This window comes from Malaya genurostris, chromosome 2, assembly GCF_030247185.1.
Source record: "Malaya genurostris strain Urasoe2022 chromosome 2, Malgen_1.1, whole genome shotgun sequence".
Lineage (NCBI taxonomy): Eukaryota > Metazoa > Arthropoda > Insecta > Diptera > Culicidae > Malaya > Malaya genurostris.
Genome location: NC_080571.1, coordinates 112,555,428 through 112,578,517, shown reverse-complemented (window position 1 = coordinate 112,578,517; position 23,090 = coordinate 112,555,428). Strand labels below are relative to the sequence as shown.

Here is a 23,090-nt window from a genome sequence, read left to right as displayed (position 1 = left end):
GACTCGGATGTTTCGCATCGCTAATTTCGACTCCTCTGGTAGACGGTAAAAGTTTAGATGCGAGAAATCTTCTTCTTACTTAAATGAACCTTGTTACGTCGAATTGTCCGCACTTTATCTTCAAATCCTTACTCTTCCTTGAGTACTATGGTTAGTTTGATATTGTTAAAAAATCGAATGATAAAATGAGTAATTCTTGGACATTCGAAAGTTCAAGTTACCATTCTTTTAAATATTGTATCCATTAACTTTTACATGAACACTGCATTCGTTTAATAGTTTTATCAATAGTCATCTCATTAGTCAACACCACATAATTTTGTTTAGTACCCCACCTTCAATTAATGAATGGTGGAGTTCGGCACTGAGAATCTATATCAGAAAGTTTTATATGAAAATAATGTGCAGTTCTTCTGTTATAGAGGGGTGAAGATGAGGAGTGATTGTACCAGTATACAGCTTATCGTTCGAGTCAATGCATAAAATCTCACAACTAATGGTTTTCAATCCACCAGAATTTACCCGACGCGAACGAACTTCAGCATGCTAAATTCAAAGCAAACCTCTATGATTGATCTCATTATTTAAACAGCAGCATCTTATCATTGATTCGTACAAAAATTGTTCTATTTATAAGGTGATTTGTTCAACTCACGCCTACAATGGCCAACAATAAACAACTAACTGATCACATTGCACACAATGCATCTTCTGGTAAACAGTATCAGAATTTTGATCATGTTTACGGTATAGCTAGAACACTCATATGCGTTCCATCATTGAATCATTTGGCAATCAATACCCGCATAGCGTTTTGGCTACCTGGGCAGCCATGGCCACCAGATGGTTACCAAAATTGATTCAGTGACGGTTGTCAAATCCAATTTGACAAAACAAAGTCGCCTGTATCTAAGTTAGCCAAGCGTTTTCATCCTCTCACCTTCGCTGAAAATGTCAAAGATTTCATTGTGGAAAAATCCTGGTGGATGCGGTTGTATCGTTTGAGTTGTATATCTGGCAGCGGTGAGGCAGTCGATCACCAGAATGTCTGCCAGCCATATTTTTCCAGCTGGCAGCGTTTAGTCAGCCATCTGGCAGCCATGCGTATGCGGGTAATGTTGATACCCAATTAAGCACGTGGCTCGAAATGACGAACCACATGAATTCACACAAAACAACTCGTTGCGCGCTAAATGATTCTTTCAACGATCTAGTATTCCTCTCTTCGACGGCCAAACACTTATGCAACTCGTTATGCGCCAAACACCTATCGATGATCTAGCAATCATTGGCGACTTTTTCAGTGGAAAATTCCATTGTCCATACAAAATAACTTTATTGGTTTTTCCCACTTTTCCGGTAAGTTTTCCTAATTTTTTTGATGTACGAACCCGATGGGGGTAAAAACTGATCAAACAAAAAAAAAGCATCTCAATCCGTCCATCCGTTCTTACGTGATGCGATTACAAAGAATGATCTCTGCATTTTTATATATATAGATTTAGAAATATATCAATGTTTTCTTAAAGGGAGCATATTATAACACTTTCCCCTGCCCCCAAAATTGCATATTTAATCTGATCCACAAGACGAAGAGTCTACTCAAATACTTTAATACACATAGTTATCCAACTCGATTCCGAAGAATTTTGGCATGTTTCATCGATGGTATCGAAGCGAACTAGTAAATGTACTGAAATAAATGCCAATAATGAGTGTACATTTTTTGGCATTGTGACCCCTTTTTGAATTGTACGATCGAAGCAGTAAGTGCAGTCATAACGTGAGACCCTATGATTATCTGTTGTTTTCGAAATCGATTATTAGTTTTGTACCTGGTGGAAGCACGCCACACAGTTTGATCAAAACTCAAAGCGAAACGCCTTTGCTCAAACGATACTTTGAAGATGTTATACAAAGCATGCACCTCAAATCGGTCCAACGAAAACACGTACATTCACGCTGACCACCAAGTACTTTCGATGCGGTCAATTATACATCGAACATAACACAATGATTGGAAGCGAGCACGGTGCTCGAATCGTCGCGTTTTAAGTACGCATCAAGCACGCTTTTAGCGTGTAGTGTGGCAATATTTGCAGTAACAGACCCATTGCTTCCAAAAACGATCCGTTAGTCGTTGCTTTTCCCAGCGCCGGTCACCGATGTGACTGGATGTCGCAGGCTCGACCGACGTGCTACGAGTCACGCGCCTGAACGAGCGTTCACATTTTGTCTCCGCCTTCGGTGACGACGGTGTTACGAAAAGGATACAAAGAAGGAGAAAAACCCAATGACTTACTTTCTTACCTAACCTTACCCAAAAAACTACAACGCAGAATCGCGTCTGGTTGCCGTTTGCAACAATGAGCGCAACACCTGAACTGAGCGAATCTGGGAGAGGGATCATCCATGAATGTCGTCCACAAGGAATTGAATGCAGGCAATCCTCGTCACTGAGGTAGGTTGTAGATTAATATGAAGTCACTGCCAGCAGATAAAACCATTCACCACCAACTCCGTATTCCCTTTCAGATCTGGGTTATACTCCGACGTTTTCATCGGTGGCTGTAGGTTGGTCGCAATGTGCCCACAATGTACGTAACCTTTCCAGCCCAGCGAAGTAAGTCAGTCGCGGCGAGTGGCACACTTTCCTCGAAAACTCAAACACTGATTCTCGCGATTGCACACTGTCAGTGTGCGAGAAGACAGGCGCATAGCAAAGGCTTTGGCTCGTTACATCATACGCTCCTCATGAATCTGCACACAGTATAAATTGTGTATTAGCAGTTTTTGAGTCCTCACGTCTCCCATTCGCGTCTGCTTACCATCCGGCGCAATTGCCCGAGTGCTTCATGAATATGATCATCATCGTTGTCATCAGTCGACCGACCGGTGGAAAGCGGCGTAATCATTTGGGTGGTACATACTTATCTCTGACCAGCATCAAACAATGCTACTTTTGAGGATCATCTATCGTTGGTTTGTGGTGGTGGCTAACTGAAATGCGTACATCTGTCACGATTCGTTAACGGTGGTATGCAAAAATTATATGATGAAATTTAATGTTTATCGGATAGAGAAAAGCTGCATAAAACGACACTAACAAGATACAAGAAGGACGGAGAAATTAGATTTACTTTTTCGTATGAAGTTTGATTTTTTCGAAATGCTTTGACAAACAGGTCAATCGAATTTTGCGGCATTTATTCATCTTTACCGCCAGGTTATGAAATACATTCAATGTTTGTCTAAAGCTAGTGCGTACTCTGGTGAATATTTTTGAATTATGCGCATGAAATTTAAAAAGTCGACACCGTGTCGTTACGTATGTTTCATAAATATTTCAGTAATTTTTTACTTCTTTTCCTTCACGCTGTTACCAAAGCATCGCTCATTGGCATGAACTTTACCGGCAAATGAGAAAGTTTGAAGGCATATTTGTACAAAATTTCAACTTTGATTCTACAGAAAGCAACACAAAGGAACTGTTGTTAATAACTTATTAATCTCTATACGAAATAAAAAAGCAGTCTTAAGGCCGCCTAACTCATGCTTCATTGGAAATCTGCACACATCGAACTCATTCTCAAAATTTGATTTTTTATCCGATTATCATCAAATTAAATTAGTTTTTGCATCATTCATTTAATTTATTTCACATTTATATTTGAATGTGCGAACTTTGGCCTTAACCCCAGCTATTAAGTTCTGCCCGATCTCAGAATCGACAGATTTTTTTACAAACTAACCAACGCATTTTTAATTCTTCCTACGTTCATCATTAGTTTAGGTTGTTTTGAAAAGTACTCCTTCTTAATGGTCAAATATTTTTCTATTGGGCTCTGTTCTGGAATATTTGGTGGGTTAAAATCTCTCTGCTAAGAATCGACAACATTCGCCACTGTACCACGTCCTTCTTGTAGTGGCATAATGCCAAACGCTATCATAAAATCGTTGTGCTACTTCAGGCAAAAGAGAACCCTCATTTGGAGACAAATCGCTTGCCAAATTTTTGATGAATTTCGTCTTCTACTATGTCCGGAGGTTTTCGTGAACCTCACACTTATCCTTGGCAGTTACATATAGGTTTCCCGGAATCTGATTGAAGTCCATCTTCACCTTTGTCTCGTCATCCATTATGCAGCAGTGTGATTTCCGTTACTTACTGTCTTGTAACAGTTCGGCTGAAAAGTTCGTATCGTTTAATAGAAACACACAATTTTTTGCCAAAATTCGTTTTTATTATTCAACATAATTGCCATCAGAGGCGATACAGCGATTATAGCGATCTTCCAACTTTTCGATACCATTTTTGTAGTATGATTTGTCCTTTGCCTCAAAGTAGGCCTCAGTTTCAGCGATTACCTCTTCATTGCTTCTAAATTTTTTACCAGCGAGCATTCTCTTGAGGTCTGAGAACAGGAAAAAGTCACTGGGGGCCAAATCTGGAGAATACGGTGGATGAGGGAGCAATTCGAAGCCCAATTCGTTCAATTTCAGCATGGTTTTCATCGACTTGTGACACGATGCATTGTCTTGATGAAACAAAACTTTTTCCTTCTTCAAATGAGGCCGTTTTTTTGAAATTTCGTCCTTCAAACGCTCTAATAACGCTATATAATAGTCACTGTTGATGGTTTTTGCCTTTTCAAGGTAGTCGATGAAAATTATACCATGCGAATCCCAAAATACAGACGCCATAACCTTATCGGCCAATTGTTGAGTCTTTCCACGCTTTGGGTTCGGTTCATCGCGTGCATTCCACTCAGCTGACTGTCGATTGGACTCCGGAGTGAAGTGATGGAGCAATGTTTCGTCTATTGTTATATATCGACGAAAAAAATCGGTTTTATTTCGATATAACAGCTCCAAACACTGCTCAGAATCATCAATTCGTTGTTGTTCCAAATATTCGTGAATAATATGTCCAACACGTTCCTTTGATATCTTTAGGGTGTCAGCTATCTCGATCAACTTCACTTTACGGTCATTGAAAATCATTTTGTGGATTTTTTCACGTTTTCATCGGTAACAGCCTCTTTTGGACGTCCACTGCGTTCATAGTCTTCGGTGCTCATATGACCAGTACGAAATTTTGCAAACCACTTACGAATTGTTGCTTCGCCCGGTGCAGAGTCTGGATAACACTCATCAAGCCATTTTTTGGTATCGGCGGCACTTATTTTTCATCAAAAAGTAGTGTTTCATCAACACACGAAATTCTTTTTATTCCATTTTTTTCACAATAACAAAAGTAGCTTCACTCAAAATGCAATATCTCACAAACTAATAATCAGACAGCTGTCAAATTTATACACGTATCTTTTGAAGGTTGATACTAACTGAAAATGGTATGGATTTAATTCTAGTGGCGCCCTCTCATAGAAACGATACGAGCTTTTCAGCCGATCTATTATCTTCCAGACATGGCTCCCTGCGACCGTATACTATTTCTCGTCACAATTTGAGGACTTCTGAACCTTAAACGTGTGTGATCAAGCTCGACTTTTGTTATTCTGTACAAAGATCTTGCTCATATGCAATTTTTTAGCAACTTTTCGAACGCGTTCAGTTTTCATTTAAATGCTTCAACCACCTAACGTCAATTTTTCGAATCTTCACTTCCGATCAACAATTAGACAATCTTCGAACCATTTTATAATACCATACACCATTGAACTCGCGAATCCCAACTTTGATTCCGATGGCGCGATGCAACAGATCCTTATTCTCAAAGTACTCGTGCAAAACATTTTCGCGCACGCGTTACTCTTTCATTTTGAGACCTGTTTCAATACTTCGTTCATATTTTGCATCGTCGTGAAATTTATTAACAATCGATTGAACCTATTATTTGGATCTAAGCTTGCTAAAATTGGCGTAACCTTTCTTGAGGAATTGTTGTAAGTTCCATTCCGATGTTTTTTGACCTCTACTTCCGTTAATGGTCACCGAAAATCGAGGATCAAAAATGTCAAAGAGAGTTTGTTTGTCCATCAACTAACAAGACCTAAAACTTAGTAACTGACAGTTACTACCTGAACTATTCTACTTACACTTCTATAAAGGAGACAGTACAGCAAATTTTCTTCAAACAGACTTCTAAACTGATACACTGAGGATGAGAAACGATAACGAAATAGTTAAAAAATTTCATAGTGGAATTTGGGGGAACTTTAATTTTTTCCAAAAACTGTTTGAACATTGGAAAAATGATTGGATACCGATTTCGAAGATGTTGTACCTTTTTATGGCATATGTGACCGTTTGGATTTCTTCACGCTTATCATCCTTCAATTCCGTAACCGGAATTCGGATTCAATAGCAAACTAAAGGACTGAAACATTCACAATTTGTGTCTAAGATGGTTGTAAAGTCTGGGAGATGAGTTTTTATAAATATTGACGGCTTTCCCAGCCACAAATCATTAGGCAAACGATTTAATTTAATTCTCAAATTGGCAATTTAAGAACTAAATCGTTTGCCTAATGGTTTGTATCTGAGAAAACCGCTTATACTTATAAAAAAATTTGTATCTAAGTTTGAAAGTTTGTTTGTGTGAGACCATAATATGCATTCACTTTTCTCCGAGATGGCTGAGCCGATTTACACAAATTTAGATTCAACTGGAGGGTATCTTAGGCCCATAGCCTGTTATTGAATTATATCAAGAAGGAGCTCTCGTTTCGGAAATAACGGGGTGAAATGTGTAAAAGAAACCCTTCTGAATACAATCTCATAGTCTCAAAAGATTCTATCTTCGGCCATGTGTGTTGTAAGCTTATCAAATAACCTAACAGTAGCTTTCAAACAAGTCTAAGTCTTTCGAAGTCAATTCTTTCATCCCTGGAAAATTTTGTTGCATTGAAGAACACTGGGACTTGTCGGTTATGTCACATATAACATTACTTGTCTCGTATCGGAAATGGTCGCCATAGCCCTTCCACATTAGATTGACATTGTTGTTTAAGTTTATCGAAATTCATCTTCGAGAAAATTCAGCCGATGAAAAATGCGTCCCTTACGTCACTAATACTATTATATTTTCAGAATAGGAAGTGACAACCATTTGAATTTCGAATTTTATCCAAAGTTTTATAGTATCTTTCCAAGAGAGCCAAGACTTGTAGAAATTGGCTTATATCATTGTATCTCCAGGAACCAAGCATGGCAGCCATTTGATCTTCAAATTTGATCCATAATTTAATAGTAGCTTTCAAACGAGCCTAAGCTTTCCAAAATCGGGTCAGTCATCTCCGAAAAAATTGAGCGGTAATAAAATAAGGCATTTGGTCGCTTTCGTCACTTATATCGCCATTATATCTCCGAAACCGGAAGTGATAGCCATTTGATTTTCGAACTTGACCAATGGTTCAATAGTATCTTTCAAACAAGCCTAAGACTGTTGGAATCGGAAAAAATTTAACTGCGTGTTTTACCAGTTACTTCACTCATACCATTATACCTCCAGAGCCGGAAGCGCCAGCCGTTTTATCTCCGAACTTGATCCACAATTCAATAGTAGCTTTCAAACAAGCCTAAGTTTGTTAAAATCAGTTCCGCCATCTCTGGGAAATTTAAGCGGTAAAAAAGCGTTTTGTCGGTTTCGTCACTTACACCATGATATCTCCAGAACCATAATTCGCAGCCACTTGATTTTCCAACTTGATCCAGAATGCAATAGTGGCCTTCAGACGAGTCTAAGCTTGTTGAAATCGGTTCAGTCATGTCTGAGAAAATTGAGCCGTAAAAAATCCTCTAAAAGTGCACACACAGACATTTTCCAATCTCGTCGAGCTGAGTCGAATGGTATATAATACTATGGGTCTCCGAGGCTACGTTCGAAAGTCGTTTTTTCAACAATTCGATTATCTCTCTACAGCGAAAGGCAAAACTTAGCCTCTTAGACACTTAGGTGTCATAACACAAAACCAGAACAAATCGATTATAAAAACAAAAATCACTTTTTTGAGCGATTAGTGGAATGATTCTTTAGTAAATTATGTGTTTGTTAATGGAAATAAAATTACTATTGAATGGTACGCTCCAACTTGGAAGGATTCTCAGTGTCAATAGGATTGTAGCACCAGCCATCCAATGGTTTAGTATGCTATGAATTGGATGCGAAGTCTGTTCAAACAGAAAATCAAATTCCAGGCTTTGCTTTAGATCAAATAATTTGTATTGAATTTTGTATGAAGGTTTTTAAGTTTTATAAATTTTATTTATACCCGGTATGAAGGACAACTTTAAGTGGGCGGATACATTCAGAATATTGACTATTGCATACGGTGAAGCTACGAAAAGCAACGTTTATTGGTTTATTGGTCAACAACACTAGTATTGATCGATTGTCTAATCACCTGTCAGAGAAGTCTAAAATACAAGCTAAAAAGAATCTAAAATACAAACTAAAACACGAGCACGCACAACAGCATTTCAAAAAGTGATTGGACATTCAAAATGGCCGGAATTGTCAACATAAGCGAGGGTCATGAGTATCAAGGTAACGCTGCCAAAAGATCAAAAATCGAACGTACGTAGCCCACAAAAATTCGAAATTTGAGATACTTTTTGAACAACCTAACAAAAAATATATAACTGACGACAGGCTTGCCACATTTCGTCAAACACTAGCAAACATTCCGGAATCTCTGCTGAAGCAGTTGTTTAATTCGGTATATTAATTTTTTATCAGTAAATTTCAGTTAATTATCATACCCGACTTCGATGAAATACAGCGTTTTTTTTTCGAAATACTAGCAAATATCTGAAAAAGCATTTCGATTTCAGAACAATCAACAATAATTTCTTCTGATAGTGCCGTTGCCGAGCTCGAGAATTGGTGTGTAGCGCGTGATCTTCCACTAAGTACCACTTGATAACGATCATTACCGTAACGCTGTATGTCTAGGAATACCACACCAGTACGCATTTATGGTACATACTGCAAGCGGTTTTTGAATCATCCACGCGCATACAAAATCGCCATCAATTAGCGTCTGGCCAGAGCCAATCGATGTTTACCTTACTTTGCGCTCAGTTCGCTAATGCCTGAGCGTAATCCAACCAGCAAACGAACGAAAAACTCGATAGAGTCGCTCGCAGCAGCGCTGTTACTTTTATGCTCCAATCATAGAAGGCAGAAAAACATCGGTTACGTACTCACCGTAAATTATCTAATACGGTGACTTCTAGAAAACTGTCTACATAGAAGCCGTGGATTGCTTGATCAAGCTTGAAGTTTGGCGAGCCGGGGCTTGCGCTCGGTCGATGCAACAACTTCTAGTTCGATTATGCACCAGCACCGGCGGGTTTACCAATTTTACCAATGCCAATGACTTTGCCATTCTTTACCTAAGCAAGTACTATTGACCTGGTTAGAACGGTTTTACGTTGGTGCTTGGTGCTAGTCAACATTGAACCGTTCACAGCTCGCTCGTTTGAGGTTCAGGGTGGAGGTCATTACGTTTCATAGGTATGAATGAATTTTGTTCCAGAAGCGAGTTTTACTTACGTTTTTCGGTGCTTTTTGAATATGAATGCGTCTGTGGTTAACCACATACTGTATATATTATTTTGTTGGTTTTGTTATGTAACGCAGCTGCGTTACGAGGTTTTATTTTAATTTGAACGAACAAAAACGGCTTTGAATGATGATGTTAAATATTATTGAAGTATGAGGTTATCTAATTTTTTTCCTAATGTTCGCGTCTTCGCAATAAAAAATACTAATGAATAATTAATGTTTCAACAATATCAATTGTTGGCTGGCTTTACAGTCTTTCGTCTTCACTGAATGTATACATGAAGATATTGCCCATACTTGCATATCAGTCCCATATGCAAAATCGGCATGTCGAGAAAAAGACGATTAAAATTTTATTTTCGTATTTTTTTATTTATTGTGCTACCTAATTCTTAATTATGGTATTATTACATGAAATATCGGTAATACACCTTTGCTATTCCAATATTGCAACAAATGAAATTATTAAAATTTACACTGAATGAGACTGAATGCGGGTACATCACATATGGGACAGAAATGAGTTATTTTTTCACATTTTACTGAACAAACCCTCAACTTTTATTGCAATTCTGAGAGTATATTGAGAACAGTTTGCATTCCTCAAGCTAACTCAATATTGGCGAAAATCGATATGGGACTGATATGCGGATATGGGCAGGATAGGAATTAATATAAATCAACCGAATTTTATCACTATGATTAGCAACCCATGAAGTGTGACATAACAATGCTAGTTTCTATAATTTTAACTTTAACATTTCAACGTGTAAGACTTATGTAAAAAGTTGAAAATTTTGTGAACTGGACGTTATACTAGGGCAGAAATTATGTACAAAATAACTTACGGAGATAGAAATTTCCTGATGAGATGGTTCTTTAGGAAATAATATAGAAAATCATCCATATAGAAAATGAAGGATTTATAATACTGATTTCCAATTTGCAACTTTTAAAGAATACTACGAAAATGAACTTTATTAGAATCAAACTTTCTTATGTTATCATAACAGATCCAACATTCATCTCATATAGGATAGCCATTTGTTAGAGCAAAATAGTCTATCTAAATTCAATAAATTGGCTCAAACGAAAAGATAAAAATTTATGTAAACGCATCGAGCTTTCGCGTCACCATGAAAAAAGTAATGGACATTTTTCGCTGTATTTTTATAGAACCGTAGCAATTCTACATTGACCGGATACAACGAAATTCGCTAATTGTAGGCCGAGCAAAATAATATGCTGACTCGACTAATGAGATGACTTTTGGTACAGTTCTTCTCAAAATGTGATTGCTCTATCGATAGTTTTTTTATATGTTGTGTCTGTTGACAGATGAATTATTAGTTAGAGTTATTCAATGCCATTTCACCAAACACCGAACAAACAGTTTAAATATTAAGACATGTTAACCACACGTAGTGTAAATCGACATGTATACAGAAACCAAACGCTTAAAATAGGTATTTGGTAGCGTAGCTTGTTAAGCGTTTTTGTATTACTTTTGTGGCAAAGCTTTAGTCTACCTTTAGGGGTTTTCAGATCCCAGTTACAGCGGCAATTGTAAACTACGCGAGCTGTAGCATCTGTGCTGTGAGTTTACTCTATCAACACTCCGAATATCAATGGGTAAAAAAGTTGGAACGCTCATTTTGACGGACTATATCCCAGCTATTCTTTGACCGATTTCAAATATATTATCACCACTAGAAAGGTAAATATTTTAAGTAAGAAAAAATATTAGGAAAAGTTTCAAATGATTTGTCTATCCGAAGTTATAGTAAAAAGTTTGAAACAAAGTCTTGAAAAAAACTGGAACGCACATTTTGACAGGCTGTATATCAGCTGCTGGTTGAGCGAAATTTTTTGACCATCAGACTGGATTTCTATTTGAGCTGTTAGTAGACTATTCTCACTAATAGTATAAAACCGATACACTGAAGAAGGATGCAAATAGCATACGTATCTGTATTATAACGTTTGATACACTTTCGGAGAAATAGTGACTGTGAAAATAGTGACTTTGTGAGAGTGTAATGGCGTGATATAGTGGAATTCAACGGTACAACAACAGTACTATTAGCATCAGACTGGTCTATCTCTTACAAAATAAATTTAATTAAAAAAATACGATCACAACTATCTACCAAGAGTTCTTATCACAATCGTAAACCAAAGTCTAGTAAAAATAATCGAAATCTTCGAGTTTGGCACATATCTTTACATTCAAAGCGATGACCTATTTTTGGTAAAATTTCTATGAAATTAACTAATATTGAGAATTAAGAAGATATTTTTTTCTAAGAATTGTAGATTGTAAAAGGTGATTTTTTTGAGGTTAGGATTTTCATGCATTAGTATTTGCTCAGATTTTTTGAGGTTATGATTTTCATGCATTATTATTTGCTCAGTATGCTCTGACATTTCATCATGAATAGACTTACTAACGAGCAACGCTTGCAAATCATTGAATTTTATTACCAAAATCAGTGTTCGGTTCGAAATGTGTTTCGCGCTTTACGCCCGATTTATGGTCTACATAATCGACCAAGTGAGCAAACAATTAATGCTACGTAAATAAGCAAAATTGCCGCATTTGGAGTGAAGAGCAACCAGAAGCCGTTCAAGAACTGCCCATGCATCCCGAAAAATGCACTGTTTGGTGTGGTTTGTACGCTGGTGGAATCATTGGACCGTATTTTTTCAAAGATGCTGTTGGACGCAACGTTACAGTGAATGGCGATCGCTATCGTTCGATGCTAACAAACTTTTTGTTGCCAAAAATGGAAGAACTGAACTTGGTTGACATGTGGTTTCAACAAGATGGCGCTACATGCCACACAGCTCGCGATTCTATGGCCATTTTGAGGGAAAACTTCGGAGAACAATTCATCTCAAGAAATGGACCGGTAAGTTGGCCACCAAGATCATGCGATTTGACGCCTTTAGACTATTTTTTGTGGGGCTACGTCAAGTCTAAAGTCTACAGAAATAAGCCAATAACTATTCCAGCTTTGGAAGACAACATTTCCGAAGAAATTCGGGCTATTCCGGCCGAAATGCTCGAAAAAGTTGCCCAAAATTGGACTTTCCGAATGGACCACCTAAGACGCAGCCGCGGTCAACATTTAAATGAAATTATCTTAAAAAAGTAAATGTCATGTACCAATCTAACGTTTAAAATAAAGAACCGATGAGATTTTGCAAATTTTATGCGTTTTATTGTTTAAAAAAGTTCTCAAGCTCTTAAAAAATCACCCTGTATCAAATGCAATGTTTTGATGTTTAAAACAGGTAAAACATCGCTTCGAATTTAAAGATATGTGCAAAATTCGTAGTTTTCTATTATTTTAAGAAGAGTTTGCTTTTGTAAGAGATAACCATCCTGATGGTCATAAAATTTTTAAAACCGGACAACTAACATCTGAGATATACACACCAAAAAAAATATATACATAGGGGACGGGTATAGTGTGATGGGTAAGTCGATACCTTTCACGCAGCCCGCCTGGGTTCGATTCCCAACCCCGCACATAGGGTCAGAAGGTTTTTCTGGCACGAAGAGGCGAATGACCTTAAGCTTAAAACCTCTATAATCGAAACAAAAAAAAAATAATATTTACACCAAAAAAATTTAAAATTACAGATGACATATCAAGTCACCAGGACTGAATTTTTCTGCACAGCTCGTTAAAATCTTGTGATTTTACATCTTATAAGATGCACATGAATGGAGCGTCGAATTTCACACAAATTTATAGATGTAAAATTGTTTAATCTGAAAATTACATGGCTTGAAATCGAATAAAATAAAAATCAAAAGATCGATAGTAAGAGCGCATCTTGGACTAAGAATCATCAGCTCGCAAAGCACGCCAGTTAATCGTCTGAACCACAAAAGGCCCATATTTGCTTGATAAATAATTGATACATATAAATCTACGTGGCGGCACTTGGTAGCCGAGCGCAAATTACATTCAGAGCCTGTGAAATTCTGTACGAGTGGAATATTGCGCCATTTGAAAAGTTAATGAATGAATCGTGAATAAAAAAGAACCGCGAGAACCGGACAAAAAATTTTAAATGCAAAACCGGATAAAAACTTAACCGGTTCTTCAAAAATAAATGTTTTTATTCGGTTTTTGCATTCAAAGTTTTGTTCAGAGCTCCGCACAACAATTGAAATAAAACGCGTTGGTCCGGGATGGCGGTTCAATGCATAGGACGCTGGTCAGCTGTCGTATGTCGGTTTTCACAGTGATTGCACACTAAACGTAATCACGGAGATCTTCAATCAATTCTCAATTTCTCAAAAAAAGTGAAATTTTGTGCAAAAATGTGGTGGAATATTTTCCATTGCAAGTGATGATAATGCATATATATATATATATATATATATATATATATATATATATATATATATATATATATATATATATATATATATATATATATATATATATATATATATATATATATATATATATATATATATATATATATATATATATATATATATATATATATATATATATATATATATATATATATATATATATATATATATATATATATATATATATATATATATATATATATATATATATATATATATATATATATATATATATATATATATATATATATATATATATATATATATATATATATATATATATATATATATATATATATATATATATATATATATATATATATATATATATATATATATATATATATATATATATATATATATATATATGATCAATTCGTATAGTTTTGCTTGTCATTTCGCATCAAAGTATACATGTTTTGTTACTTTGTTCCAGTAGTTGTCTAAATAACAAAATTGGTAACAAGAATTGTCTTATGAAGTAATTAACAAAAGTTACTAAGTTACTAACAAAATAAGATCAATATCAGATTTACGTATGATAACTTATTTTGCTAAAGCTTGCTTCAGATAGAATTAGAACAAAGACAATTGCCTGTATTTCAGTTATTTATTATTGAATTCAAGATTTATACAAATGTAGCGTTTTCTTCATACTTTTAAGAAAAAATACGGATACAATTATTCGTCACGGTTTCGAAGAAATTCTCGAATTTTTCCTGTAACACGGCACTCGAAGTGTAACCAATTAAAAAGGCCATAAAAAAAAAAATTGGAAAATAACTTTTACTTAATTCAAAGTACAAAATGTGTAAAAATAATACAAAATTCAGAATCAATTCACTTTTGCTCGATATGACCACCTTTTGCCTTGACTTGATGACTTGAGAGAGCGAAGGAGTTGCTTCGTTTGGCCGAAAGCGGTCAATTTCCGAACATTGTATTTTCTGACGAGAAAATTTTTCCAATTGAGCAATTCGTAAACTCTCAAAACGATAGGGTTTACTTGACCGACCGTTCATACGAGAATTTGAGTCATCGATTGGCCACCAGGAGGCAGCACCCGCAACAGATAACGGTTTGGGCCGCTGTAACCGCAGATGGGCGCTCTCCAATCGTTTTCATCGAGCCTGGCGTCAAGGTAAATGCGAGATATTATCGGGAAAGTATTCTGGAGGTTGCTTTGAAGCCGTGGGCAGACAAACTTCTCGGTAGCAGACCATGGACGTTTCAGCAGGACTCGGCACCGTCTCACAAAGCTCGAGTGAACCAAGAATGGCTGAAAAACAACGTTCCGAACTTCATCACGTCCACACAATGGCTCTCGAATTCACCAGATGCGAATCCAATGGATTATTCTCTTTGGGCCATTTTGGAGAGCAGAGTCCGAACTAAAAGATACACCAGTCTCGAGGCGCTGAAAAAAGTTATTGTCCGCGAGTAGGCCAAAATACCTGCAAGTCACATTCGGCCAAACGAAGCAACTCCTTCGCTCTCTCAAGTCATCAAGTCAAGGCGGTCAAGTCATCAAGTCAAGGTGGTCATATCGAGCAAAAGTGAATTGATTCTGAATTTTGTATTATTTTTACACATTTTGTACTTTGAATTAAGTAAAAGAATTGGTTACACTTCGAGTGCCGGACCCTGTAGGCGGTGCACACCTTCTTCGTCCATCGTTTTAGCTATCTTATTCCACCAGGTCGTCATCTGATTGATGTCTTTGACAATCTTTCCTTTTGCCTTGAGTCTTCGCTTCATGTTTGCCCAGTATTTCTCAATAGGGCGGAACTAGGAGCAGTTGGATGGGTTAAGGTTTTTCGGAACAAACTGGACCCCTTTCTCTGCATACCATTCTTGAACGACTTTGCTGTAATGACAGCTTGCCAAATCTGGCCAAAGCATTATAGGATGGTCGTGGGATCGAATGAACGGCAATATTCGTTTTTGGAGACACTCTTTTTGGTACAGTTCCGATGTTATTGTCCACATTTGTAACGAAAACTTTCGTTTTCTTGCCACAGCTGCAAATGTCCCGCCAAATCATAAAATTTTCTTGCAAATTTATCGGCAAAAACAAATTTAAATTTGGCTGGAACATCCCCCCGAGCCGTTGCCAAGTAAAATTTTTAACCTGGGATTTGCCCGAAATCAGCCTTGATTTAGGTTTCATCGTGCATCCGAAGACACCCGTCGAACTTGGTCAGCACCTGGTCATATAGTTTCCGAGCACGAATTTGGACCACACTATTCTGTTTTATGGTCCGATTTGGCTGTTTGCTAGCTCGATACGACTTGATTCCTTCTCGGAGTCGAGTTCTCCTCACGGTACTATGGGCAGCACCGAATTTTCTGGCCAAATCACGTCCGACAGATTAGGATTCCTCTTAATCGTTTTCAAATTCTTACCACGCAGTTTCCAGTCGACAGTTCCACTCCGACGATTGGCTTGAGGCTTCCGAATCGTCGTCAATGTTTCCTTCTACCGTTTGATGGCGCGTTATACGGTATTTCTGGGCAATTGCAGTTGTTTAGCTAGCCTAGATGCAGACCACAATGGATTTTCCAAAAAACAATTTTTTCCCTTCTTTCGTCTTCCATGTTTACAAAGTACAGTCGATTTGCGGAGTGTCAAAAATCATAGGCGAAGCTGACAAAATTCCCGATACGTGGGCGCCAAGAGCTTCCAAATCCGTCCACCATAAGCGCCACAATATGAGCAAAAGTTTGTTCCAATTCTAAATGAAGCAAGCCTTAGTAACTTGTTGAACAATACTATCGTCAGAAACAATAAAATAACACATTTTGTTTCTCAAGTTTTAATCTTTTTAAACTATATATGATGTTTGTAATCGAATTCATTTATCGAAGGGGTATTCCAATGCTCATTATTTGTAATAATTTGCAGATTCTTGTGCAGCTGACGTTAGATCCATTCTACTCAAAAGCTTTCATTACGTTTGAAAAACGTTCACATAGTTGACCTTTTCTTTCTCAACTGATTCTCGTCCAGAGCTTTCATTCGACAATAAAATTTAAACTAATAAATTATTGTTCGACTTAAAAACTATTACATGATCTGTCGATCCCAGTGGGCAGAGTTCTTTCATGAGAAGCTCAATGAACAACTAAACATTATTTCATAACAAAAACTGTAATGTATTACAGTTAAAATGAAGGATTAAGCAGACAGAAGTCTAGTATAGATATAAAGCAGAAAAATAAATCTCTTTTACAAACAGTTTGAGATTTTGCTGATCAGTAATTGTCGTTTTGTATATCAACAACTTTAACGTATTAATATACACAAAATAAAGGGTGATTTTTTAAGTGGTACAGGATTTTAAAAAAAAAAACGAAAAATTTGAAAAAAATCGTTGAAATCTTTATTGGAATCGATAAAGCGAACAATATAATTTTATGTTCGAAGATAATTCCATGCAAATGTTGGCCGAGGCTCCTTTTGAATGGTCCATGCGCAAGGTCCAATTTTTAGACACTCTCTCCATATATCGCCCGGTATTTCACAAATACTGACACCGACCCATAATCCAAACCAAACAGTGACTTTACGCTTTGCAATGTTTTTGACTGGTCTTCACTCCAGATGCGGCAATTTTACTTGTTGACGTATCCATTCAACCAGAACAGAGCTTCGTCGCTGAACACAATTTTTCGATAAAAAAGTGGATCTTCCTCCAAGTTTGCTAGCGTTCATTCATGATTAAATTATAGATCAAACTAAACCATTTTGACAATGACACAAGACACGATTCACGTGTGATCTGTCAAAAACAGTGTTGACAAAAAGATATCATCAAAAATCACCCTTTAGTAACTAACGGAAATCATCAAACAATCAAATCAAACTCAAACAATTTTTTTCGCCTAAGTTTTGAAGATTGGACTACTAAGTCAACAAAAAACATCCGGCCAGGACTGGACGATATTAACGGTAATGAAGATTGGTCGTTTTGTTTATATCAATATTAAAGCAAAGATATAGTATCATTTGAATTTGATAGTACCATTTGAATTTGAAACAACCAGGACTAGAATAAACTATTCCAGGATTGATTGTGCTCAAACTTCGGGAACAAATCCCAGTGAAATTCTTTTTTTAGTGTTCTCTAAGTGAAACCTAAAAACATGATATACTGGAGACCTAAATAAGTGAAACCGTAAAATATACTGGACAACGTTAGTATGTAAACTTTATTTAGAATCAAATATATAGAAGAAATTCAGAAAACAATGAAGTGCGCTCTTTATTTTGTCTATCCGTGTATTTTTCTGTTTTTTTTATATACTTACGTCACGTTGTCCATAGTCTCTTAATAGCACAGTTAATAGCATGCTAGAAGCAATCGGATAGTAAGAGTTATCCTACCTAGCAATACTATCGAAGCGTTGAAAAGAAATTATGACAGTCGAGCTTCGAATCAACAGAGAGTAAAACACTGATACAAAAGCGATAGTAGTAATTAAATTTGTTATGCAAAGTGCACTCATAGCTGTTCGATGAGAAGTACATTCAAAGGCTTACCACTGATGTAATCTACCTGTAGCGATCCTTTAAGTGATGATTGAGTCTGATGATGTTTCAATCGGTTCTCATATCTATGCACCTGTGTTTTCATCATTATAAACGGGCCAGTCGAACAGAAATGAAGTAATTTGTATGGTGCATAGATATGTGTGATGTAATGAAAACAATTTTTAACTTTCATTATTATTCATTTATTGTTGGTAACGTTCGTGTTTTCAGAAGTAACAGTAAATAGTTTCTACACGAAATAGGTCAGTTTACTGTGTGTACTTTTAATTTGAAGTACCAGAATAAACCTTTCAGAAAATTTTCCTGAATGGGAAACATAATATTCCTTGATTTTTTTTTGTTTCGTCCTGCATGGTCCTACAGCATTTTCTAAAACAAAAATTCTCGTCAACATAAAAATTTTTGACACAGCTTCCTATTGCCTCAAACAATCAGTATTCAGTAACACTTCGAATATTCTAATCCATAAGTGCTGACTAGCAGAAATTTTTTAAACTATATTCTCTCGGCGTCTTTCACTATATCCTACCACGGCAATCACTGGTGCGTATTTTTGTCCTCTGTTACACTTTTACTATCACATTGTAAATTTTCTCTAATTAAAGTACACAAATTTCAATGCAGTCAAAGGTTAGGCACATTCGAATTATCGTCACTGAACCCCGTCGTCACCAACGACCCCAGTCCTGTTTGATCATATCGGCTGCCTTCTCGGCGATCATGATCACCGGCGCATTCGGATTGCCACTGATGATCGTTGGCATAATACTAGCGTCTACCACCCTCAAGCCGGAAACTCCGTACACCCGCAACCGAGCATCAACCACCGCTCCGGGGTCCCAGCTCGGGCCCATTTTCGCGGTTCCCGTTGGATGGTAAATGGTGAAGGTGAACTGCTGTATGCAACATGCCCAGTACTCATCGGACATGAACGGCAAATGTCGGCAACTTGGAAACGGTATCTTGTGCGGCCGAGAACCGAAGCGTTGGAATGCTTGGGTCGAAGATACGTTAACCGCAATCTTAATACCCTCCACAAGAACCGCCACATCTTCCGGATGGGCAAAGTAGTTCGGTTCGATCGTGGGTTGTATAAAAGGATTTCGCGACTGCAGTCGGACCCATCCGGTACTTTTCGGTCGCAGCAGAAGTGGAAGAATCGTCCATGTTTCAGCACTTTGAAGTGGTTTGTAAACTGTATTGTAGAACCCATCACGTAGGTTGAGAATTTTCCGAATGTATTGTCCGCCGTCCGAGTTCACAGAGCTCGGTCCGAAATGAAATTGGATGTCTGGCCATTTACCAGATGGATCGGCGTATTTGGTGTTAACGAACGCCACCCCCTCGATTCCAGGGAATGTCATGGGACCTCTTTCGTTGAAGATATAATCAAATGCTACTGGTATGGTTGTAAAACGTGACGTCTTAACGGTTACTGGTTCGTTTACCACGAATGTTAAGCCTCCTAGGCCCACGTGATCTTGCAAGTTGTCACCAACTGGAAGGTCGGACAATACTGGAATTCCAAGCTCGGTAAGATGATCTGCTGGCCCCACGCCACTAAGCATTAGGATTTGAGGAGTGTTCAACGCTCCTGCTGATAGTATAATTTCCTTCTTGGCAAAAACCAGCTGCCTTTTGTTGTGACGTGAGAACTCAACTCCGTAAGCTCTATTGTTCTTATCGAACAAAATACGTGTCACTTGTGCGTGCATCGCAACGTGTAGATTCTTCCTCAATCGCACTGGGCGTATGAATGCCTTGGATGTACTGCATCGACTTCCCCGTCTCATCGTAGCTTGAAGCAACATAAACCCAGTTTGCTCAGCTCCGTTGATATCTCTGTACTCGTAGCCCATCTCTTGGCCGGCCTGAATGAATGCTATTGAGAGCGGTGTTCTCCACGGTGCTTCCTGTACTGTTAGGTATCCGCCTACACCATGGTATGGCGATCGTGCCATGTATGGATTTCGATTATCCTCTGATTTGATGAAGTACGGTAATACACTTTCATAACCCCATCCGATGTTTCCCTGCTCTAACCAGCTGTCGTAGTCTTTTCGGTTTCCCCGAACATACACCATTGCATTGAGCACACTAGACCCTCCCATAACTTTTCCTCTAGGCCAATTACACCGATCGCCTATCATCGCTTGACAATACCGACGGTCCCCTGATGGTGTTGTTTGGTACTTCCAGTCAAATTCCGTCAGCTGCAGGTAGCCCGCTAGTGACGGAACGTCGGTCACCTCCGTTTCATCCCCTCCCGCTTCCAGCAGCAAAACGGACCAGTCGGCCATTTCTGAAAGTCGCGAGGCCATAACTGCTCCTGCCGATCCAGCACCAATGACAACGAAGTCATAGTAGCGTCTTAACTGAAAATAAAAAGAGTTGATTAATTAACAATTCGACCTGATAACTCTATGACCGGTGGGTTACTGTTTGTTCGTCTATGGGTTTTGATTCCGGATCCACACTTTGGTATCTATAGTAATTGACTCCTACAGCTATAAGTGGTATGAGAGTGAGTAGTGCTATCGGGGTGTGCGTAATTCCTCCAGCTACTGCCGCTATGGAAGCGAGTCCAAGAGCCATTGCACGAGAGAACTAGTGTCGTAATCGGATTTTTGATAATGTATTTTGAGTGATATCACACTGAAAGAGAATTTGCAAGGAAACAGCGGAAAGAGTTGTTGATACAAAAGTGAGTATTCCTGCAAGCAGCTTCTATTTAGGTGATAGTTTCAGCGTATGCGGAAAGTATGTCGCGCCTTCGACTGCTATATCCACACATCAAGATCTTGTTTGTTGTTATCCGAGAGAATTTTCGGAGTGTAATTTCGTATACCGCCGGGACGCACTTTCTGGAACAGCAGTTTGGCGTTTCTGTCCTCTTCCTCGATGTCGAGATAGGATTTGATGTATAAGTGTTCGTTCAGGTATTTTGTCTGGCGCTCAACGCTCTTGTACGAGGAAGCCGCCGACGCAGACGATGCCGAGGAGGTCGTCGAAGCTGTGGACGGAGAACGGGAGGGCGCAGCGGAAGATTTAGAACCCGTCGTCGAAGCCAGAGAAGTCGTGTGGTTGTGATGATGGTGATGGTGGTGGTGATGGTGGTAGTCATGTGCGGAAGTACATCTGGAGGGCAGAGATTTCTCTTGGCCCATTTTATTGAAACTCTGAAACGATTTTGAAATTGGAAATGATCACTTTATGTGTGTAGTACAATTTTGAACTGGTTACCAAAATCGAAAAATTTGAAAATTCAACAGCACGCTAAAAGAAGAAATTGAGTACATTAGGACGTGCTTTTAGTGCATGAACAAAACAAAATATGTGTAAAAATCGTGATTCGTTTTAATATTTAAGCGGGTCGAACGTCATCTGCTTTCGACAAAGAGTGATCAAATTTCAAATCATATTTATGCAGTGAATATGAATAAAAAAGGAAAAATAGAATTCTTTCTCTTTGATTATCAGTTCAGAAAATGAGTGTTTCTGCAGTGGCGTCTCGAGACAAAATTGACTAGTTGTGCACTACTAAAGTGGTAAGATGGCAGATGTAAAAGTTCGTTGTAAGTAAAAACTAAACATTGAGGAATGAAGATTCGCTTGTTTTTCAATACAATGAGATAACGATATACTTTCGGATGGGATTGTTTATTAAACAAAGAATTCTCAGAACTGAGCTGAGTAATTCTTTCTCTTCTTGAACCTGTGCAGTAACTCATGTGCACGGAAAAGACACTAACACAGCGACAACAGATACTTAAAATTTTATGTCTGATGTATATGAGATGCGTGGAAATACACGCTATTTCGGTGCGATTCAACCTGCTTTCATCGAAAAAAAACGATGCCAATAAATTAATTGATTTGAATTTGGATGGGGTTGGGGACGCAGTTTATTCCTTTCAATTCGACCGGTTGTGCACATGAGGACGAGACGCCACTGTGTTTCTGTAACTCACTCGTTAAAGAGAAGCGTGTTTTGTTCATTCGAATTAATACAAATCCGATTACAGTTGATCAGTAGCAGCAATGGAATAAAATGCATCGATTAGTACATGTTTTATGTTTGTGAAATTTTCATTATCGTTATATGTGAAAGATCGTACATTGTACGGCTTCTGCTGCGAAACGAATTTTATCTAGTAGTCATTAACGGTGAGCACGAGCTCAAAAATCGATTAGCAATATTTTTTTCCGAAAAAATCAATAATTGTATCAGGGCCGCTTTTGCAGAGGGGCAGTCGATGCACGTACCCCTAGCCCCATGGTGTCAGGAAGCCCTTGACTGGACCCACCGAGCAAAAAGAAGGTTGCTCAGTTTGTTAGGGGTACACAAATAAATCTTACCCTGGGTCCATGATAACGTTAAAGCGGCGCTGATGCGAATATTGATTTTTTCGGAAAAAACATTGCCAATCAGGCGAAAAAAAAATTCTTACAGAAACTTGCGTTCACCAACTAGCTATAGCAATCACAATTACAACTGCAAATTTGAAAGAGAAGAAGTTGGCATCACTGGGAGTACGATGCGGTGTCTAAGTGCTGCTCTCAAAATAGAACGTATAATTAAAAATTTGGTCAAAACAGTTATT

General features: G+C 37.9%; 2 protein-coding genes across 9 annotated transcripts in view; one reads left to right on the top strand and one right to left on the bottom strand.

Moving 5' to 3' along the window:
• Positions 1 to 23,090, top strand: part of LOC131427964 (flotillin-2) — a 475,383-nt gene that overhangs the window by 165,066 nt on the left and 287,227 nt on the right. The window lies entirely within an intron of this gene.
• Positions 18,693 to 23,090, bottom strand: part of LOC131427958 (glucose dehydrogenase [FAD, quinone]) — a 49,261-nt gene continuing 44,863 nt past the window's right edge. For all 3 annotated transcript variants that reach the window (XM_058591561.1, XM_058591562.1, XM_058591563.1), the window contains 2 exons: positions 20,926 to 21,665; positions 18,693 to 20,861 (listed from right to left, as the gene is read on the bottom strand). In XM_058591561.1, the coding sequence (XP_058447544.1) occupies positions 19,155 to 20,861; positions 20,926 to 21,081 (1,863 nt within the window). In that variant the 5' untranslated portion in view covers positions 21,082 to 21,665 and the 3' untranslated portion in view covers positions 18,693 to 19,154. The remainder of the gene's footprint in view (positions 20,862 to 20,925; positions 21,666 to 23,090) is intronic.